The following is a 22,833-nucleotide window of genomic DNA, read 5'->3' as shown; positions in this document are numbered from 1 at the left end:
TATGATTCATCACTGCATCACTTTAGATTTCCGGCTCTCTCAATAGGGAGTAGAATCTATAAAACCTACTGTATTAGTCCATTCTGTCACTGCTATGAAGAAATACCCGACTGGGTAATTTATAAAGGAAAGAGGTTTTATTGACTCACAGTTCTGCATGGCTGGGGAGGCCTCAGGAAACTTACAATCATGGTGAAAGGTAAAGGAGAAGCAGGCACCTTCTTCACAGGGTGGCAGGACAGAGTGAGTGCAAGCAAGGGAAGTGCCAGATGCTTATTAAACCATCAGATCTTGTGAGAACTCACACACTGTTACGAGAACAGCGTGGGGGAAACCGCCCCCATGACCCCATTACCTCTATCTGTTCCCACCCTTGATACATGGGGATTATGGGGGTTCCAATTCAAGGTGAGATTTGAGTGGGGGCACAGAGCCAAACCATATCATCTACTGAGTCATATCCAGAGTACCCAATTGAGAATATACATTTCTGAAGCTGATCTAGAGATTTGAGCTTGGTACCATACATTCAGGTAGCTGCTGTGAGTCTAGTCAAACTGTCAAACATGCTCTCCTGTGATTTTGCTGTTTGTCACCTGCACTTAACCCTAGTTTCCCCATATTTTACTTATAATGAATTGTACATTATAAATGCAGTTAAATGTGGGTAAATTGTCAATGAACTCCATATCCAGGAAGCTCTTCAGATAAATTCTCTTAATACGTAAGTTTCATTTTAAATTTGTAAATATAATTTATTTATTGTTCTTTCCATTTTAGATTCTTTTCTTTAGCGTCACAGATAGAGTCTCTCATATAGCAAGTTGATATCCATGTACAGTTTGACTTGGTGCCAGAAGCATATTTCTCTTTTGTCCCCCTACCTTTGGGCTTCCTCGTCCTGTGGCTTGCTTGGTGTCACATGTATTTCTGCTTCCCCCACCCTTGCCACCAGCTCCATCTTTTCTTTCCTTCTCTTTCTCTATCTCTCCCTCTCCAAGATGCCAAGAGGAAGAAATGGCCAATAAGGATAATAGTCTTCCAAGGCTTCACTCTCCCAGCTGTCTGCACATCTCCCTTCAGAAAAGATGCAAAACTTTTCTGCTCTTGGAGACAACAGCAGGCCAAGAAGACTTTTTAATTTAAATGTGCTCGCAGTTGCAGTTCAAGTTGCTTGCCTAAGATTTCGGAGAGTAGTTTTTCACAGACTTGTATACTTTTTCAGTTAGCAAGTTTGAAATAACACATTTAAACAATAATGGAACCCTCTTAAGAAAGTAGACAGAAGTAAACCTATATAATCAGAGATATATATCTTTGTTTTCAAATATATGTCCCCTTCAAAAGAAGATTATATGCATAATGTTAAATATAATCACAGCAATCACTTGAAACTGATTTGACTGTAGAAAATAAATGGGTGATTAGAAGGATGCTGGTAGTATTTTTTGCCGGTTTCATGTTGCTTGGCACCTATTCTTCCTTCCTCTGTTACTTCTCCTCTACATTTTTAAAAAATTTTATTTTTAATTCTATTTTATGTTAGATAGAGTCTCACTCTTTCTTCCAGGCTGGAGTGCAGTGGCGTGATCTCAGCTCACTGCAACCTCCGCCTCCCTGGTTCAAGGGATTCTCCTGCTTCAGCTTCCCAAGCAGCTGGGACTACAGGCATGAGCTACCACGCCCAGCTAATTTTTTTGTATTTTAGTAGACAGGGTTTTACCATGTTGGCCAGGCTGGTCTCAAACTCCTGACCTCAAATGATTCGCCTGCCTCCACCTCCTAAAGTGCTGGGACTACAGGTATGCGCCGCCATGCCCAGCTATTTTTTTTTTTTTTTTTTTTTTTTTTTGTATTTTAGTAGAGACGAGGTTTTACCATGTTGGCCAGGCTGGTCTCAAACTTTCGACTTCAAATGATCCGCCCGCCTCTGCCTCCCAAAGTGCTGGGATTACAGGTGTGAGCCACTGTGCCCAGCACTTCTCCTTTTTTGATATCCATATTTCCTGCAGTTGATTATGATAAATACAGTACAGGAACTTGAAAGCAGCCATGTAGTTAATGTCTTAAGGAATACTCAACAGGAGTTGTTAATTGAGGTAGAAAATATATTTGTGCAAACTAATAGGAATTGGAGAAAGAAAGAACTCATCTGATGGAAGATGTAACTGCAAACAAAAGAAGAATGAAGGAACTAGAAGATAACTTGCTTTACCGCCTGACAAGTACCCAGGGGTCCCTGGTAGAAGACGAGAGTCTCATTGTTGTGCTGAGTAACACAAAAAGGACAGCCGAAGAGGTGACACAGAAGCTAGAAATTTCTGCTGAGACAGAAGTTCAAATTAACTCAGCCCGGGAGGAATACAGACCTGGTGAGTTTGGTAATGAAAGACAAATGTCACAGGAAAATGAAATGAGAGAGGAACGAGAATTAGAGAAATGGAAGGATGTGAGGGAGTTATACAAGTGGAGGTGTTTTGTGGAATTTCTGTTGGGAAATATTCAGTAAAATGGGGGTCAAAAATTTTTATAATGGTATCCATTTTCTGAGTTCTTGTCATTCATGTTAGTAAATCCTTTAAGATTCTCATGAACTTATTTTGATGTTAGAAAGTAAAGAAGGAGAATTTTTAAAAATCTGATGACTGCAAATTAGTGAAATCTGAGGAATTAGTGCCCAGTTGTTTGTTGTTTGGTAACACTATGTTGGTATTTTGTTTATAGTTTTTGTATTAGGAAGGTAGTTCTGTGGTCTCATGGGAGATTTTTATCCTCAGCCACCAATTTGCAAATTGGGCTTGTAGAAGAAAAACCTGCTAAATAATTCAGTTGGATTGGCTTTCTTTTAGTATTTTATTATTCCTTTTAACAAATAATCAGCCAGACGCGGTGGCTCATGCCTGTAATCCGAGCACTTTGGGAGGCTGATGTGGGCTGATCACCTGAGGTCAGGAGTTTGAGACAAGCCTGGCCAACAAGGCAAGATCATCCTGGATAACATGGCAAAACCCTGTCTCTACTGAAAATACAAAAAAAAAAAAAAAAAAAAAAAAAAAAATTAGCCAGGCATGATGGTGGGTGCCTGTAATCCCAGCTACTCAAGGCTACTGCACTTGAACCCGGGAGGCGGAGGTTGCAGTGAGCCGAGATCGCGCCATTGCATCCTGGGGACAAGAAGGAAACTCCGTATCAAAAATAATAATAATAATAATTAAACTGTCATTTACTGATAGGCAGAGGCATCATCTTTGCAGTGGGTCGTTTTGCAGACTTGAAGCCCAGGTTAGGCATGGCTTCTTGCTGGAACTTAAGGATGAGGTCCCTAATGGCTACCTCACTTGCTGGGTGTTAAACACACAACCTTTGAAATTTCTTTGGTTGTCTTTTCTACCTGCAGTAAAAATAGAAAAAATATTTTTATGAGGGGTCTAGAGATTCTAAAATGAGAAGTGCCATTTAATAAATACAAATAGCTGACTGCTTACAAAATGTTGTAAATAAGAAATAAATATATTAATAAGTGAGTATCGCTATGTATCCCATATCTGGTAGGCAGCCACTGATAAGATATAAAAATAAAAGTTGTTGTTTTCATTTAGAGTTTAGGCTGGTCTCTTTGCATGGGTCATTTATTTTCCTCTCTTGTAGCACATGCAACCTTGCTCTTTGTCTTCCAGTGGCTACACGGGGCAGCATCCTCTACTTCCTCATTACCGAGATGCGCTTGGTTAATGAGATGTATCAGACTTCGCTTCGCCAGTTTCTGGGCTTGTTTGACCTTTCCTTAGCCAGGTATGTCAGTACTCAGGAAGCTAAGCTGAATTGTATATCTGTGCACCAAAATAATGACATTACATTTATAGCTTCCTTCCCCTTTGTTAGTAAGAGTCTTTTTCTTTTTTAAATCTCAGATCAGTGTAATTACCAATGTGTTAACAAATCATTCTGGTTCACCATTTTATGCCCAGAGAAAACTCTGCCAGCTATTCATCCATTGATTTGATTCCTTTGTCTTCGTGTGTTTCTGTTAAACAGGAAAATTCCCGAGATCTTGTTGTGAGTGATAATGCCCTGCAGGTGGAATTGATTTAGACAACATTCAGGATTCTGTTATGTTATTTCATGTTGAGAGTATGCTTGTTATTTTAGATTTAGGAGGCTTACTCTTGATGTGTAAAAATAAGTATTCTTCCTTCAAAGTTACTTAAAGACAATTGTTTTTACAGACACTTGAAAAGGGCAGCGGGATACGCCTGATATAAATGTTCTCTTCACCAGGTCTGTCAAGAGCCCAATTACAAGCAAGAGGATTGCTAATATCATCGAGCACATGACCTACGAGGTTTATAAGTATGCTGCCCGAGGGCTGTACGAGGAGCACAAATTCCTGTTCACCTTGTTGCTTACCCTGAAGATTGACATCCAGAGGAACCGAGTCAAGCATGAAGAGTTTCTCACTCTTATTAAAGGTCAATATAAGAATACAGACTATAGCACACAGGTTCAGATGGAGGAGTGATTGTGAAAACCCTTTGCAGTACATTTTTTGGTTATAACAAGTTCCTTGCATTATGTAAGATTGCATTTAGATGAGATATTTTATTTGTTCTTTTCTTGAGTGATAACTATCTATTGAGGACCTACTATATACCTGGGCATGGAATAGGTATTTGGGGCATGTCAGTGAACAAAAACCCTTGAAAAGCATATATAGATTTAGGGAGGGTACGGAAAATAATAGTAAAATAATAAATGAATTTTATAGTGAGTGGGAAGATAGTAAGTCCTATGGAAAACAGAGCAAGATGAGAGGGGTGGGAAGTTATAGGGCACGTGAGGTGGGAGAAGCTTCAAGCTTTGAGTGGGGTATTTAATGGGGTGGCATTCCTAAGAGATCCATAGGTGGGCAAAGACCTGAAAGAGCAGGAGGTGCTGGCCATGGGGACATTTAGGGGAAGAGGGTTGAAGCAGAAGGGATGGCATCAGGGCCTCTGGTAGAGTGAGGCTGGTGTGATGAAAATAAAACAAAGTGACTGGGTGATGAGTGAAGCGGATGAGGACACTGTGCAGCTCATCCTGTGGATGATTTATTCTGCATCTACTGAAGCATTGCTCACAGCAAGGTCCCCTGAGCCATTCAAACGAAACAGCCCAGTGGAAGGCTGGAAAACATAAATTCACTATCACATTCTTGAATGTCTTGAAAAAAGTATTTGAAGTAATGTGTGTCTTAGTTCTCAATGCTATAAGAAATTACTGTAGACTGGGTGGCGAATAAACAACCGACATTTATTTTTCGCAGTTCTAAAAGTTGGAAGTCCCAGATCAGGGTGCAGCACAGTGGGTTGTAGTGAGGAGCCTCTTCTGGGTTGTAGACAACTGTCTTCTCATTGCACCTTCACATGCCGGGGGGCAGAGAAGAGGAAGCAAGCTCTCTAGTAACTATTATAAGGGCACTAATACCATTTCTAAGGGCTCTGCCATCATGACCTCATCTAATCATAATTATGTTTCAATGGCCTCACCTCCCAGGACCACCAGAACTGAGATACAGGGTTTCAACCTATGAGTTTTGGGGAGACACAATATTCATCCCATAACACTATGAAAATGATGCCAGGGTCTAAATAGATTTCATCTAGTATGCCTTTCTAAACCAATTTTTTAGAAACGACATAATTTTATCTAGCAGGAGATTTTCATGCTTAACATGGAGAGTAAATTTGTAGGGGAACTTGAAGATGACCCCTAGGGGAACAGTAGGGAAGGAATGTGGATATGCACATGCTGTGCCCTGGTGGGGGTTATAGGTCCATAGTCTTACATATGCAAATGCATTTTTGTATTCATATACATATGCATGTGTGTGTATATACATATATCTTATAGTAGCAACAAAGACTCATCTGTTTAGATTTGAACTTAGAAATGGTTAAATTATGGACAATCTCTCTTTAATTGTCTGTAACTATTAAAGATTTACTGTTTAGCTATATATGAACTTTATTTTCCAAATTTCCTAAATCAGAATAATTGGCAGATGAGTATCTGGAGAGAAAGATGTGTAGATGTAAGAGTTGCCTTCTTTGGTGAACCCTTACTATGTTACTGATTTCTGGCCTCAGTGACTCTAGTCCCCAGTTTCTAGAGGTTTTCAATGGATTGTTGTTCCTGTCATTCTCAACTCAGGCATGAAATGTATTTCCACATAGAAATAACTTCAAACAGAGTGTCCAGCTCTTGTTGAAATACTGTGAAGCACATCACAGTTTGTCTTGATGATAGCAAACGTAAGATTTAGAGTTAGGAAGTTGAGAGTTAAAATATCTGTTGGCTTTGTCACTTTCTTGATGAGTGATCTTGAGACGGTCATTTACCCTTTTCAAGCTCCAGTTTCCTAATCTGTAATACAAGGATAGTAAATCTACATAGTAGGATTATTGAAAATTTACACAATATATGTAAATCCTGATACATAGGATACACTTAGCAAATGATGGGCATCTTTATATTATCTTCAGTACTTTAGTTATTTTGATTAGTCTGATGCTTGTATAGGTTGGACTGGTTGTCATGGGTCTTTGACTTTCAACAGCTGTTTGTAACACTGCTTTATGAAACAGTTTCAGAGGAAACTTTGGAGCAGGATTATGTTGCAAATCTGCCCTTCAATCGTTAGGTTGATGAGAGCTAACTGGTGATATAAACTCTCTCTGTAAGGACTTTAAAATCATTTAACATAATTTAAAATGTTATTTAGATAGTGTTATGGTGCAAATGTTTGTTTCCCACTAAAATTCATATGCTGAAAACCTAAACCCCAAGTTATAGCATGAGACGGAGGGAATTTTGGGAGGTGATTAGGTAGTAGGGGTAGAGTCATGATAAGGGATGGATGGTCTTGTAAGAAAGGCTCGCCCAGGCACAGTGGCTCAAGCCTGTAATCCCAGCACTTTGGGAAGCCAAGGCAGTCAGATCACTTGAGGTCAGGAGTTCAAGACCAGCCTGGCCAACATGGTGAAACACCATCTGTACTAAAATCCAAAAAAAAATTAGCCAGGAGTGGTGGCTCACACCTATAGTCCCAGCTCCTCAGGAGGCTGAGGCAGGAGAATCATTTGAACCTGGGAGGCGGAGGTTGCAGTGAGCTGAAATCATGCCACTGCACTCCAGCCTGGGTGACAGAGCGAGACTTCCTCTCACGCACAAAAGAAAGGGCTGAAGAGAGACGCTAAATCCTCCACCACATGAGAATTGCAGTGAGAATATGGTCTTCTATGAACCAGAAGTGAGCTCTCACCAGACACCAAATCACTGGTACCTTGAACTTGGACTTCCCATCCTCCAGAACTGTGATAAATAAATTTCAGTTGTTTATAAGCAGACTGCCTCCTAGAATATGATATTCTATTGTAGTGGCTGTTGAGCCCACTAGCTACAGCAGATTTCAATTTTTTTTCTTTTTTTAAAGACAGAGTCTTGCTCTGTCACCCAAGCTAGAGTGCAGTGGTACAATCACAGCTCACTGTAACCTCAAACTCCTGGGCTTAGGTGATCCTCCTGAGTAACTAGGACTACAAGCTCATGCCAGTACATCCAGCTAACTTTTAAATTTTTTGTAGAGATGAAGTCTCATTATGTTGCCCCAGCTGATCTCAAATTTCTGGTTTAAGCTATCCTCTTGCCTTTTCCACCCGAAGTCCTGGGATTACAGATGTGGGCCACTGTTCTTGACCTCAACAGTGTTTTGATGCTGGTCTTTTAGTCATTTCTAAGATGGGAAAGGCTCAGCCTAGATTATTCTCTAAGTCTGCCTTAGCTGTGACAATTTACGATTGTGTGGCATCGCTTGTATAAACTTTCATTATAAGCGTGTATCGTTTCACAAAGTATTATGGTAAAAACCCAAACTTACTTTTTTTGTTTTCAAAGCAAGAGTTTGAGAAAAGAAGGAAACAGCACAATTCTCAATCATCTGGACAACTATTTCAAATTATTCCTTTCTCAGCTGTTTGTCTTTCAAGGGTCTATTTAATTTGTTACCACATTATTCAGGAATATGCCCTCTCCCCCAAGTTACAATCACTATTTGTGCCTAATTGTGTACTTTGGGAGCGGGCAGGTTAGTCAAAACATAGTTACCTGCTAATAAACAATGAATGATACTCTGGCTTGCGAGGAACACTCTTTCCTTTTCGTGAATAGCCTTTCCCTAACCCTCTGGTGGCTGTGTTACTCTTTTCAGTTTGTTGGAAAATGGGCAGTTGCTAAGGTGCAACATTTTATTCAACACAATGCATTGTCTTTAGGTCTTTGCTCACTGGTGTTAAAACAATCTCTTTTTATTTTATGAAAATATTTACAATATTTTCATCAAATTGGCTTCAAGGCCATACTTACCTCATTGTAAATACATTATGATGGATTTGGCAAAAAATAACAATTTAGTAGTATACAAGATGCCTGGATAAAATAGAGACTAGCTCAATGGATATCTTGAGTATTATCATTTGTTTATAACCTACTGTGCTCAAAGATTTTTAAAGTGGCCAAATGGATTGATTTTATCATTTTAAGAATAACGCATAGGCCAGGCACAGTGGCTCACGCCTTTAATCCCAGTGCTTTGGGAGGGAGGCTGAGGCGGGCAAATCACCTGGGGTCAGGAGTTTGAGACCAGCCTGAAAAACATAGAGAAACCCTGTCTTTACTAAAAATACAAAATTAGCCAGACATGGTGGTGTGTACCTGTAATCCCAGTTACTTGGGAAGCTGAGGCAGGAGAATCACTTGAACCTGAGAGGCGGAGGTTGTGAGCCGAGATCACGCCATTGCACTCCAGCCTGGGCAACAAGAGTGAAACTCTGTCTCAAAAAAAAAAAAAAAAAAAAAAAAAAAAAAAGAGCACTTTGGGAGGCCAAGGTGGGCGGATCACGAGGTCAGGAGATGGATACCATCCTGGCTAACATGGTGAAACCCCATCTCCACTAAAAACATGAAAAATTAGCTGGTCATGGTGCCCGGCGCCTATAGTCCCAGCTAGTCCGGAGGCTGAGGCAGGAGAATGGCATGAATCTGGGAGGCGGAGCTTGCAGTGAGCCGAGATTGCGCCACTGCACTCTAGCCTGGGCGACAGAACGAGACTCCGTCTCAAAAAAAAAAAAAAAAAGAATAATGCATAGAGCATTTTTTCCTCGATATTCTTCAATAGATGTTATTTATTAAACAGTATATTTTATCCTAGAGAAGACTTCCTAACTCTTTTTTAAAGTATAATTGCTCACACATTCAGTTGTTCTGACATGGGCAACAAAAACATTTTTAAGGTGTCATTTTTCTTACATTACTGTCAGAGTTACGTGGGTTACATGAGCTTTGGTAAATCATCAGCGAAAAGATAAGGGTCAGTACCAAATGGAAATGTTTGTTGTGATTAACTTAGGGTATAACCACAGACATGAGTGATACAGCATGGAACCCTTGGGGTGTGTTCAAGGTAGATGTAAGTAATATACTGATTTATAGAAGAGAATCCTTCAAACACATCTAGTACTACTAACTTTTCTAGATTAATTATCTATTGAATATTAGCTTGTGCTAACATTGGGCAATTCTTAATATTGGCAATTGTTGCTCATTTAGTGACCCTCTGCCATGTCCTCTATCCTGTTTTGTGTGCTTTACACAGATGCGTCATGATACAGGTTTAATTATTCTTATTTTACTTATTTGGAATTAGAGACCCAGACAAATGAAATGGTTTGTCTCAGACGTTGTCCAGGGAAGACTAGGATAGAATCACGCATCTACCTGGTTCCAAAGTTATATTACTGGTGATTAAGTGGGTTTTTCTAAAATTATCTATTGATTTATTAAATGTTGCATGTTTTTCACTGTGATTTATATATTTGTGCTTAAAAAAGTGAAAGTAGTAAGATAATTGAAATTAAAATAGTTTAATACAAATTTTACTAAATAGATTGTTTCACAGTGAAGGAAGGAAAATCTGATAATTTAATGTTTACTTTTAAAGGAGGTGCCTCATTAGACCTTAAAGCTTGTCCTCCAAAACCATCAAAATGGATCCTGGACATGACGTGGCTGAATTTGGTGGAACTTAGCAAACTTAGACAGTTTTCAGATGTCCTTGACCAGGTAACTGTGCTTTGAATTAACTTAAGCTAATGTCATGTTGAGCAGCTTTCTGATTTATCACTAGATGTAATATTTGTGGAAGAGAGATAGTTCTTAATATTGCACTCTTAATATGGTATTACATGTACTTGACCTTCCTCGAAGCTCACCTACACTCTGATAAAGCATATTCCGCTCATCATTAACTGGTCTTGCAGGAAGAAATGTGCCCAGGAACTTTAACTGGTGTAATTCTGGGCCATATGTTAGTATCACCAATCGGAGGTCCAGAAGTAGAAAAACTGATAGATCTAATTAGATTAAATAATTAGACTTAAAAAGACGTTTCCTTCTTTCTAGAGGTTAAATGAAAAGACATAAGAACAGCCTGCCTCTAAATGCCAAATTTCCTTTCTTGCCTCTTGTTTCTCTCTCTCTTCTTCTTCTTCCCCTCCTGCCCTTCCCATTATTTGACTTAGTTAGGCACCTGAGTATGAATCTCATGCAAGCACTTGGCCTCTTATCTTTAGAAGTTATCATCCTTCTAGAATCAGCCAGCTCCTGATGAACTCTGCATGTGCTGGAATCATGGAAGTTGGGTATAGAGAATTAAATTGGGACGAGCCAAGAAACAGGTTCTTGAAAATCAGGTGACCATAGAGAAATGAGATTGGCAGCAGGGTGGCTTTATTCAGCTATAAGTTGAAGGCTTTTTTTTGGCCAGGAAATGTCTTAAAGTTGGTTCGTGACTTCCCCAGTTTAAATTGGCCAGTTGCTTATGTTCTGCTATACTTTTATGTTTTGGCTTATCACTGGTGATGTTTTTTATTACTACTGTGTACTTGGGGGTACAAACCATTCTTTTGAGTTATTCCCCTATAGAGTTACCCCAGCGACCTTGCCCAGACCATTGATATTGAAGTTGCTACCTTCTGGAGATGATATCTTATGCATGAAACCCCTCAATATTAAGTAGTCTTTCATGATTGAAAGAAGTTACTATTTTTATTCTTACATGGTACTTTCTAAATATGAACCTGGAATGATTTGCCTTTGATTATATCCCAAGAAAGACATTTGAACTCTTAATGAAAAGGAATATATCAGAGAATATAAGATGATATTTATCTGTAGACATTATTTGTTTGTTTGGTGTTTCTGATCTGCTTACTATGTAATTCCTACCTCTCTCTGGTGTTTTAAGCTGCAGAGGATAATGTACTATGTCCTTTTACTCTTTCCCAGTTGCCTAAGGGTAGCAGGTGTCTGATCATTCATTTGATGATATTAACTGGCATATTTCAAATTACTTTAGATTAATAGAGTATTGATCAGAAAGCTGTTCATTCAATAATAAACATGTATTAAATGTCTTCTTTTGTGTCAGGAGTGGTCCTGGGAAATGAGGAAATGTAAGTGAATGAGATTTGGTTCCTGACGTGAGAAGATTTTGTGGAGCAAATCAGACTTCGTTGAAATAATGAAAATGAGTTTCCATTGATTTTGTTGTATTCTTTACAAATTTGTTACCACAAAGGCAAAGAAGAAATTAAACATCCCAGGACTCTCCCTACTTTAAAATGTAGTTGTAGGCTGATGTTAATATAGACTGACTTTGGAGCAAATGACATTAGATTTTAGACAATCAAACTTTTTGGCACTATGATATAAAATAAAAAAATAACCAAGGAATATAATTTACACATATCTGGAGAGGTCAGAGGTTTGCGGAAACATATCTATGACCTGTTACTGAAAGATTGTTGGGTGGCGTGACACATTTTTTATCCCATGATATTTTCAGATCTCGAGAAATGAGAAAATGTGGAAAATTTGGTTTGATAAGGAAAACCCAGAGGAGGAACCTCTTCCAAACGCCTATGGTAAATCTCTCGACTGCTTCCGACGTCTTCTTCTTATTAGATCCTGGTGTCCGGACAGAACCATTGCCCAGGTAAAAAGTCCGTATTAAAGAGAAAAATGAGATAATATTTTTAAAGATATTTTTCTTTTAAATTAAACAAATATTTAAAATGTGAATTCCAGTGAGAATTTTCTTGTAGGCTTCTGTGATTTTCTAGCAATATGTGTGAAAAATGGAAAAGTAAACCACAAATAAATGTATTGAGACATACGTTTGGGCTAAGTGATTTAGTAGCTTTTTCCGACCTGACTGCTACAATAGGAGTAAATGAGAAAACCATGATTCTAAGGTCGTCATATAGGTATAACATAAAGGTAATGCATTATTCTTTTATATCATTTTATATTCAATCAAAAATTATATGGCTGCTCCATTTTGCTGGTAGTAAAACAGTGTTTCTGAAAGCAGGAAGAATATAAAGGCGTTAGGATGAAGAGACTGGGGGAAGGACAGTGTGCCCAAACCATAGTCGTTTCTCCAGAAGAATGTCACAGCTCTAGATGTCAGTAGGTTGTCTTACAACTGACTTTCACATGTGGTTTAAATGTGAATCCTGCCTCCAGATGATTCATCTGTTTAAAGACCTTTAATTTACTGGCTTAGTATCATGGGACTTTACCCAATATAAGGACTTGTGTCTTGCCTTTATGATGAAAAGTTTAACTCTGATACTCAGCCCAGGTTGACTCCTTAAGGGCTTTTCCAAATAAGCTGTGGAGTAGCAATAGCCTTGGGTTTATAATAGAATGTAAGATATATTCTCCTTCATTCTCCAGAGGGAGTGTTAAAAACTTATGGAGTAACTACCTCCAAGTGCACTTAGGTACTGTGGAATCGTGAAAACAACCAGATTCAATGATTTATTGAGAAAAGAAAAATGAGTTTCACAATTCGGGGCACTGAGATCACCATTCCTTTCAGTTTTTCTTCTCAGTTTCATTACTTTTATCCTGCCCAACTGAATTGTCAAATGGTTGCCTTACTTAAGGACAGTGTGGAAAGAAATGATTGAGTAGTCTCTTTCTTACCTTTTTCCAGAAATTCTATTTGGTTCAATGCTGAGATTTAAGTAACTGTTTTTTTGTAACTTTATCTTCATTCCAGCTTCTCTGATCCCTGGACTTACCACAGCCATGGCCTTGTACCTGTTCTCCTTACATTTCTTCTTCTGTACCCTAGTCCACCCAGCACATGCTAGAAGAAATGCAAAGATGGCGCCATTCATTGACTTTTCAAGTCCTGTGGTATCTTCCCGTGGCCCTTATAACACCCAAGTCCTAAACAAGGTTTAGAACGTCCATTGGATAAATGTTCTCTCCTCTCAAGTTCTTATTCTCCTTTTGGAATCCTTTTGTGATTTTCAACCTGACAACTTTCTGGGAAGTTTATTAGAAGGTCTGCAGTGTAGATACATTCAATCCCATTCCCCATAGGGAGCATCAGGCTATATGCATTTCTTATTCTCTGCATTTTGGCTGAGTGTGACTGTCCACATCTGGGCATGCCTGATTGCAAAAATGCTGCACTGTCGAAGTGTGTCTTCTGAGCGGTACACATTTGTGTCTTAAAAATCCTCAACAGGCCGGGCACGGTGGCTCACACCTGTAATCCCAGCACTTTGGGAGGGTGAGGCAGGTGGATCACGAGGTCAGGAGTTCAAGACCAGCCTGGCCAATATGGTGAAACCCTGTTTCTACTAAAAATACAGAAATTAGCCAGGCATGGTGTCAGCATGTGTAATTCCAGCTACTTGGGAGGCTATGGCAGGAGAATCGCTTGAACTCGGAAAGTGGAGGCTGCAGTGAGCCGAGATCGTGCCACTGCACCCAGCCTAGGTATCAGGGTGAGACTGCATCTCAAAAAACAAATACTCAACAAAGGGAGGTTGGCACAGGTGTGCAGGTTATTTGTTCATTTTCTCCCCATTCAAAGGCTGAATCTGTTGCATTGGTACCACATATTGGGATGAACAAGTTCTGCAGAGTTGTGTGAAGAGCAATGTATGAAAATGCAGCACTCCTCAGTGGGGTGTTGGCTGTCTTTAAAGGCTGGCAGGCTGTGCAGAAGTCTGGCTTGCCACACCTGAATTAACTCTTACATCAGTTATTATGGGTGTCCTCCTGTCCCTAGCCAGTGACTTGCTCTTTTCTGCTTCATGGTCTCTGCATATGTTTCTTCTGCATAGAATGCACAGGCTCTGACCCACTTAGCTGTCGTCTTTGCCTCGATAAATCCCATTCATTATCCAAGCAACAGCTTAAATGCTTCTTTCACAAGGGAGCCTTCTCTGATATATTTCTGCAAGATTAATCGGTTTCATACTTTCATGTCACCCTGCAAGTCATAAATCCTTCAAACTAGTTATTTTGCTATTACTTGCTCAATGTATGTCTCATCCCGGCATATAGGTGGGGGTCAAGCTTCATAAGGGCCGGACCATTTGTTCACTTCTCTAGTCTTTTTTGTTTGTTTGTTTGTTTTTTTTTTGAGACGGAGTCTCGCTCTGTCGCCCAGGCTGGAGTGCAGTGGCCGGATCTCAGCTCACTGCAAGCTCCGCCTCCCGGGTTTACGCCATTCTCCTGCCTCAGCCTCCGGAGTAGCTGGGACTACAGGCGCCCGCCACCTCGCCCGGCTAATTTTTTGTATTTTTTTAGTAGAGACGGGGTTTCACCGTGTTAGCCAGGATGGTCTCGATCTCCTGACCTCGTGTCTTAAAACACTTCTCTAGTCTTAAAACCTGTTGCCCTGCCTGGGACAGAGGAGAGGGTCATGGGCCAAGGTTTATATCTGTTGCATGAGGTGAATCATCTAATATGGTTTGTTAGTTTTTTCACTGCTATAAATAAATACCTGACACTGGGTAATTTATAAAGAAAAGAAGTTTAATTGGCTCATGGTTCTGCAGGTTGTACAGAAAGCATGGGGCTGGCATCTGCTCAGCTTCTGGTGAGGCTTCAGGAAACTTTCAATCATGGCAGAAGGTGCAGGAGGAGCTGGCGTGTCACATGGCGAGAGCCAGAGCAAGAGAGAGTGGGGAGATGCTGCACACTTTTAAACAACCAGATCTGGGAAGAACTCACTCACTATCATGAGTACAGCACCAAGCCATTCTGTGGGACTCATCTCTATGAGCCAAACACCCCCCACCAGGCCCCACCTCCATCCCTGGGGATTACAGTTCAACATGAGATTTGAAGGGGGCAAACATTCAAATTATATTATTCCTCCCATGGCCCCTCAAATCTCATGTCCTTCTCACATTGCAAAATTCAATCATCTCTTCCTAATCATCCCCCAAAGTCTTGTTACAGCATCAAGTCCAAAGTCCTAAGTTTCTCTGAGACTCATCTCCTCCCACCTATGAGCCTGTAAAATCAAAACAAATTATTTACTCCCAAGATACAATGGTAGTAAGGCATATTATCATTCCAGGAGGGAGAAATTGGCCAAAAGAAATGACTAGTAGGCCCTATGCAAGTCTGAAACACAGCAGGGCGGTCCTTAAATCTTGAATCTCCAAAATAATTTCCTTTGACTCCATGTCCTGCATCCAGGGCACACTGGTGCAAGGGATGGGCTCCCAAGACTTTGGAAAGATGGGGAGACTGAGTGATGCCTGGAATTATTGTCCTACTGGCCCGGTGAGATAATGCAGGGTGTTGGGTTGAAGCTGAAGTAAAGAAGATGAAGAAATGTGCTCTTTCTAATGCACACATGTGTAGTTTCAGATCCATGCCTCCCGCAGTGGGGCCTTACCTGGGGTTGCTGAGCATCCTTGCATATTACATCTTTGCCCCATAGACTCATTACATCCCTTAGGCTTAGAGCCAGTTTGAACCATGACTGTGACCCTATTTAAGAATATCCCTTCCCAGGAACTGGAATTATGACCAAAGGTCCTTTCTCCAGTTATAAGTGAAGCAGCCTTCCCTGTTGTTATCTGTTCCAGAGGTTGGGAACCTAGGGCCTGCCAACAACATTAGGCCCACTGTCTGTTTATGTTCAGCTGGCTACTTAAGAATTATATTTTTAAATACCTGAAAAAAATCACCAGAAGACTAATATTTTGTGACAAGTGAAGACTGTATGACATTCACATTTCAGTGTCCCTAACATTTTATTGGAACATAGCTGTGCTTTTTATTTGTGTGCCTACGACTGGCTTTTGTGCAACAATGGCAGAGTTGAGTTGCAATAGAGATGATTTGGCCACCAAAGTCTAAAATATTTACCATCTGGCCCCTCAGTATTCTAGCATGTTAACTCATGGCTTGGATGGTAATACCTGAACTGGGTCAATGCTGAGTTATGGCAGAATTGGCCATGTTGAGACCCTTGCTACCCTGGGGTAGAAAGTGCTTGAATCTTGATGAGTTGCACTATAGAGATGCTGCAGTGATGGCAGTACATGTGGCTGAGAAACTGCTGCAACTGTGGAATGCCTCGGTGTCCAGCCTTTGAAGTCCTTCCTGATCACAGGACTCCCTGTTTGGGTGACTGTGACTGAATGTGTACATGGAGTAGACATTTGGGGAAGTCAAAGAACGTGGCAGTCAAACTTAACAAACACCTGCCAGAGGCTGTAGAAAAAATATGTAGGCTTTTATATACAAGATAGAGATTTAGATATTGGATCTGCCCAACCTAGAAAAAGTATTGAGGGGCATGAAAATAAATAGCATCCCGTGCCTCAAATTCAACTGGACTGAAATTCACCTCCTCAAAACCTCCCAGCCACTGAACTAATAAAGAGGAAGGTCGGAAGGTGTGAGCCTCTTTGTGGGTGAGGGGCCCAGGTGCTGTTTGGTCATTTCATTGCCAGTGGCCTAGTCCTGTCAAAGAGGGCCTGACCACCATTTCTTGTTCCTTTGGGAAACCAGGTAGAAGTCTTTCCCCAAAGCCATCTAGAAATAGTTGCCAAGGCAGGAAGTCCTGTGTATTCTACAAAGTTGGCATGCCTCTTAATCTGCCATTGGTATGGGGGAATGGACTTTATGAGGAGGATTATGACTTTAGAAGGAGAAGAGATCCACAGTAAAATGGCCCAGCTGTTTCTGAATTAGCTGGTCTGAGTTAGGGAATGTGAACGCTCCTCTTTTTGTGTTTTGCACTCTCAGAAGGAAGATGGACATTTCATGATGACCAAGTTTCAGACACCCTTTACCTGGCTATATTAATGATGAAGCTTGTGTGAGAAGTCTTCACACACCAGGTGGAATCAGAAAGTAGGACCAAGCCAGTCGTTCAACAGTCTAGACTCATGTGGCACCCATTTTACCTCTCTTACCAAGCTACGAGAGGACATAGTAAGCCAGGAGATTCCTCTGTGGTGGCCACTTCTCTTTCATTGTAACCCACAAAGAAGGCAAACACAAGTGGGAAACATCACACCAATTTGTAAGCTCAGATGCTTGGGGTACATTTTGAGGATGAATGGGGGATAGCAAGATATTGAAGATGAAGGATGAGCCCACATTACTGGCTAAAAATCAAATTCTGATGTTTTAAAGTCAAGGATGATGACTGAACCAGCTCTGGCTCCCCTTTGGTCCAGGTCTATCTGAAACCTGTCTGATTCAAGGGAAGCTCCATCTGAAGCTGTTTTGTGTTTCTATGGGAATTGGAGTCGGGAGGGTCACCTGCGTTGCCCTTGGGAGAGTTACAGGTCATGTTGCACCCACGCCTAAGTTATGTGAAAATGATTTTTGTGGGGAATGCTGCTGGGGAGAGAAACTTGGGTTTTATCCATCTAAGGTGGAAGAAGATCACACGAATAGGAGGAAAAAATGTTTTTGAGGGAATTTAATTATTTAGAAGGCAGAGAATATAGACTAAGGGGTCATATTCACAATATTGTTTGTTGAAAAATAAATTATAACTCTTTCACCTCATTTGAAAAAGGAATTTGTTGTTACCAGAATTTGTTTCTATGGCTGTAATAAAGTTGACAAAATCTGTGATATTTTGAGTATGGATTTCATTCAAAACACAATTAATAGTAAAGGGATGAGCCAAATATGGGAAGGAACGACGACAATGATGAGGAGAGAGATTATGGATTAAATCTTTAAAAACTCATTCATTCATTCAGCAAATATCCAATACATTTCATGCAAGTAGTCACTCAGTAATTATCTATTTGATCAGTACCCATTACATTGCAGGTATTGTGTTGCTTACTTTATTATTTACATGCATAAATATTTGCCTTAGAGCATCCTAAACAATAGTTTCCCAGTATTTTTATTTTCTGGTGTAGCAGGAAGCAACCAGTATATTGAAATGGGTTTCAGACCAGGAGTCATACAACTTTGGTTCTTTTTTTTTTTTTTTTTTTTGAGGCGGAGTCTCGCTCTGTCGCCCAGGCTGGAGTGCAGTGGCTGGATCTCAGCTCACTGCAAGCTCCGCGTCCCGGGTTCACGCCATTCTCCTGCCTCAGCCTCCGGAGTAGCTGGGACTACAGGCGCCCGCCACCTCGCCCGGCTAGATTTTTGTATTTTTTTAGTAGAGACGGGGTTTCACCGTGTTAGCCAGGATGGTCTCGATCTCCTGACCTCATGATCCGCCCGTCTCGGCCTCCCAAAGTGCTGGGATTACAGGCTTGAGCCACCACGCCTGGCACAACTTTGGTTCTTTTGACTGTCTGATTTTGTACTGAGTAAGCAACACAGTCTTCCCACCTATAGAATGGAGATATAAACAAACAAATATGACAAAACAGTCTCTACCCTGTTTCCCTGATAGGGTTACTGTGGACATCATTGAGATCGTTACAAAAATGAATTTTGGAAACTATATTGCATTATCCACATGAAATAGTTGGAAAGGCTTTTACTGACTTGTATGCTGTTTTTGGCAGGCCCGCAAGTACATCGTGGACTCCATGGGAGAAAAATATGCTGAAGGTGTTATTCTAGACTTGGAGAAGACGTGGGAGGAATCTGATCCACGGACGCCACTCATCTGCCTCCTGTCTATGGGCTCAGACCCCACAGATTCCATCATTGCCTTGGGGAAGAGATTAAAAATAGAAACCCGTTATGTGTCCATGGGGCAGGGCCAGGAGGTCCATGCTCGGAAGCTCTTGCAGCAGACCATGGCGAATGTAAGGCTGAGTGTCTACTTTTGTGCCATCCTGTTCATATTACAGATTATGGAATAGCAATGCAGAAGAAAAATATAAATCATTAGGAGTTTAAATTTATATGCGGCCTGCTGTTTACTAAACAGCATTTTTTTTTTTTTAATTTAAGCTAACATTAAAACTTTTGAGGCAATGTGGCAAATAAATCAACTACCCAGGGATAGCAAAGTGGATGGTATACTCAGTAAGTTGAAAACAAAACATTTAATGCAGAGAATGGCAATCCCAAAGAAATGGGATTCTGGGGGTGAAGATGGAACATCAGAGTTCTCACCTAAGAAGTTTAGATCACCTAGGTGTGATGCCTCACAACTGTAATCTCAGCACTTTGGGAGGCCGAGGCTAAGGATTGCTTGAGCCCAGGAGTTCAAGACCAGCCTGGGTAATATAGACCCCATCTTTACAAAAAAAATTAACTGGACGTGGTGGCATGTGCCTGTGGTCCCATCTCCGTTGGAAGCTGAGGTGGGAGGATCACTTGATCTGGGAAGGTAGAGGCTGCAGTCACTGCAGTCCAGCCTGGGTGACAGAATGAGACCCTTTCTCACAAACCAAAACAAAGCAAAATACAAAAGAAGGAATCTCAGGGCAGGGTTCATGTCTATGCTGGATAAAAGAGAGAAACTGAAGTCATTTTGTAGTTGCTGTGTTTTATATTGGATTTCCTTTTTGTTTTGAATTGTGAACGGTATCAATTGAAATTTTTGAAGGGTAAAAGGTTAGATAATTTATTCATCAGTACTGTAAATTTCTGAAGAAGATATAAGGGAAATGTGAAATCTCTAAATTATCAGTTTTACGTGTAACTGCTAAGACTTTAGATCTAATGCTTTTTTTTTTGAAAGACAACTCATGCTGCTCTAGTCAATGATCTAAGATGGGTTATAGAAAAACACCTCAAGATTATGATCTGGATCTTGTAGATGATTTTAGCAAAAATATTTTATAGATTAGATATTGAGGAAATTGTTGTTACATGACCCCCAATTTTGCCTGAGTTGCATTACACAAAGATCTTCCTATACTTATGGTATAATTCAGGCAAAAGATATGGCTTATTATTTTCTAAAGCTCTTGTTCTTTTTAGTGTGGTCAGATTCCCAGGGAAGGTTCTTCCACATTCTAAAGGGTGTATGCTCTGTTGCCAGGATTCTGAGAACTAGTGGGAGGCAGGAAGTCGCAGGTCTCAAAATTCAGCAGGCAATCATTCTTCCACCTGATTTCAGTGTAGTACCTATTCCCTCAATGTGCTGGTATCCTCCAATCTAGACCCTGTTTTGCCTTCTGTAGAAAATCAACTTCTCATTTTTCATTAAGGCAGGCAGAATTTGGGGAGTTATGTGGTATATGTCAGGTTGCATCTCAGCTTTCTCTAAATGCTAGTTTAGGATTCAACTTTCTTGAACCTCTTTTAAATGTTAGTGATAATGCCTTCACTCTCTCTGTCACCGTCCTTAAGAGTTCATGCCTCTAAAAATTTTCTTCATTGTAGTTTTAATGGAATTTGGGGAGGGATCTGAGTTAAATGGATGTTTTCAATCAACCATCTTTACTTGGAAGTCCTTTTATGTTTAACTTTGATTATATTCATGATTGCAAACACATAGTATTGGTACAATTGCATACTAGTGTATACTGGAACAAATACATGGACTAAAAAAAAAAATAGCTTGTCTCAATTAAACATTTTTGTTTTCTGAGATTTGACCTAGATTAATTTAAAGTGGTTTCTGTAGGCCAAGCTAGAGTGCAGTGGCGTGATCTCGACCTTGGCTCACTGCAAGCTCTGCCTCCCGGGTTCACGCCATTCTCCTGCCTCAGCCTCCTGAGTAGCTGGGACTACAGGTGCCTGCCACCACGCCCGGCTAATTTTTTGTATTTTTAGTAGAGACGAGGTTTCACCGTGGTCTTGATCTCCTGACTTCGTGATCCGCCTGCCCTGGCCTCCCAAAGTGCTGGGATTACAAGTGTGAGCCACCATGCCCGGCTTAAATTGTAATTACTTAATTTCTAAAGAATGTCGTAATTTCAAATTTGGGTGAAACACAAAACCACTTAACTTCCATTTACTGCCGTTGACTTAGGGAGGATGGGCACTTCTGCAGAACTGCCATCTGGGACTTGATTTCATGGATGAGCTGATGGACATAATCATAGAAACTGAGCTTGTACATGATGCATTCCGCCTCTGGATGACCACCGAGGTTCATAAACAGTTTCCCATTACACTCCTTCAGATGTCCATTAAATTTGCCAACGATCCTCCACAGGGCCTCCGGGCAGGACTGAAAAGAACATATGGTGGTGAGTCCAGAAATACTTCTGAGTCTATAGGAGTTTTCTGTACTTAAATTGTTTTCCTAAAAAAATTATAAGAGGATTAACTAGGATACAGTTATAGCAAATAGTACTACTGTTTAACCTGATGGGGAGGTGATGGTCCTCTTTTGTGAATATGCCCCGGCAGTGTTAACGAATCAGAGTTCATGATTCCCACCTTCTAGTTTCCTGTTTTCCCAGTACTGCCCTATTTAAGCCTATGCTGTTCTCCAGCTAGACATAATTAACATCAAAAATGAACAATTTGGTCATTTATGGTCTCTGTGCTCCATACCTAAAGTAGTACAGTAGTCTCTTCCCAGAGGAGAGTCTGAATTACGGTGATGCCTGCCTGCATTTCATTAGGGCCATATGTCAGAAGGTAGCTAAGTTAAAAATCCAGTGGCAGCAAACTCAGGCCCAAATGCCCCCATCATGACTGGGGCTGAGGTCACTCTCTTGGCCGCTGCCTCTTCTGCTTCATAGCTTTATGTATGGGATTTGTGGTCATGAAAAGAACATGGAACTTTCAGTCGGAAATCCTGATTCTGGCCCTTGCTGTTGACAATTACTTTGTTCTCTTGGGTGTGAGTCACTCAATCTGAGTTTCAATTTTCTCGGATATAAAATAGGGACAAGAGAATCTCTCCAGGAGAACTGAAATAAACTGTAACTAAAATCATGTATTTGATAACCATAATAAATATAATTATTGTATTTCAATCTGGAGAACCTGCAAAGAGACTTCCGGGGAGTTGCTAACAAGGCTGAAATTCCTGCCAATCTATAAGACAATGTGGGGATAAAATAGAGGTGGAAGGATAATGGCAGTAAAAGAAAATAAATAAATCTAATTATATGTACAATATAGTATATGCATATGTTTCGATCATTGTTATTTGGAGCATGTACTCAGGTACAAAGGGCTTCTCTATATACTCTCTTAATTAATATAAAATTAGTTAAAAGTATGTGCCCCAAGTATATGCTCAAAACAACAGTAATAATAATAGAGCAGTAGTTACAGTAATAGTGGCAGAATTTGTTTAACTGTCATTACCTTTCCATCTTGATTTTGCCCTCATATGATCTTTCTAGATTGGCAGGAACTTGACCCATGTTAGCAAGCTCCTCCTCTCCCCAAAGTCTCTTTGAAGATTTTTCAGAAAGAAATGGCCTCTGGACACCCAAAAGTTAAATTATTATTGTCACATGAGTGTCATAAAAATCATCCAAAGTAAGTGAATTTTAACATCAGGGACTTACAAAAATGATTACTTATAAAAGTAGTAGAAAATACAGACATTTGAGA

At 40.3% G+C, this 22,833-nt stretch overlaps 1 protein-coding gene across 1 annotated transcript in view; it reads left to right on the top strand.

Moving 5' to 3' along the window:
• The window catches only part of DNAH5 (dynein axonemal heavy chain 5), a 253,279-nt gene that overhangs the window by 203,181 nt on the left and 27,265 nt on the right, over positions 1-22,833 (top strand). The window contains exons 66-72 of the mRNA XM_030927396.1: positions 2,129-2,372; positions 3,678-3,792; positions 4,279-4,469; positions 10,034-10,155; positions 11,939-12,088; positions 18,918-19,163; positions 21,287-21,506. Coding sequence (XP_030783256.1) covers positions 2,129-2,372; positions 3,678-3,792; positions 4,279-4,469; positions 10,034-10,155; positions 11,939-12,088; positions 18,918-19,163; positions 21,287-21,506 — 1,288 coding nt within the window. The remainder of the gene's footprint in view (positions 1-2,128; positions 2,373-3,677; positions 3,793-4,278; positions 4,470-10,033; positions 10,156-11,938; positions 12,089-18,917; positions 19,164-21,286; positions 21,507-22,833) is intronic.

Source organism: Rhinopithecus roxellana, chromosome 3 (assembly GCF_007565055.1).
Source record: "Rhinopithecus roxellana isolate Shanxi Qingling chromosome 3, ASM756505v1, whole genome shotgun sequence".
Lineage (NCBI taxonomy): Eukaryota > Metazoa > Chordata > Mammalia > Primates > Cercopithecidae > Rhinopithecus > Rhinopithecus roxellana.
This window is presented reverse-complemented; position numbering and strand designations above follow the sequence as displayed.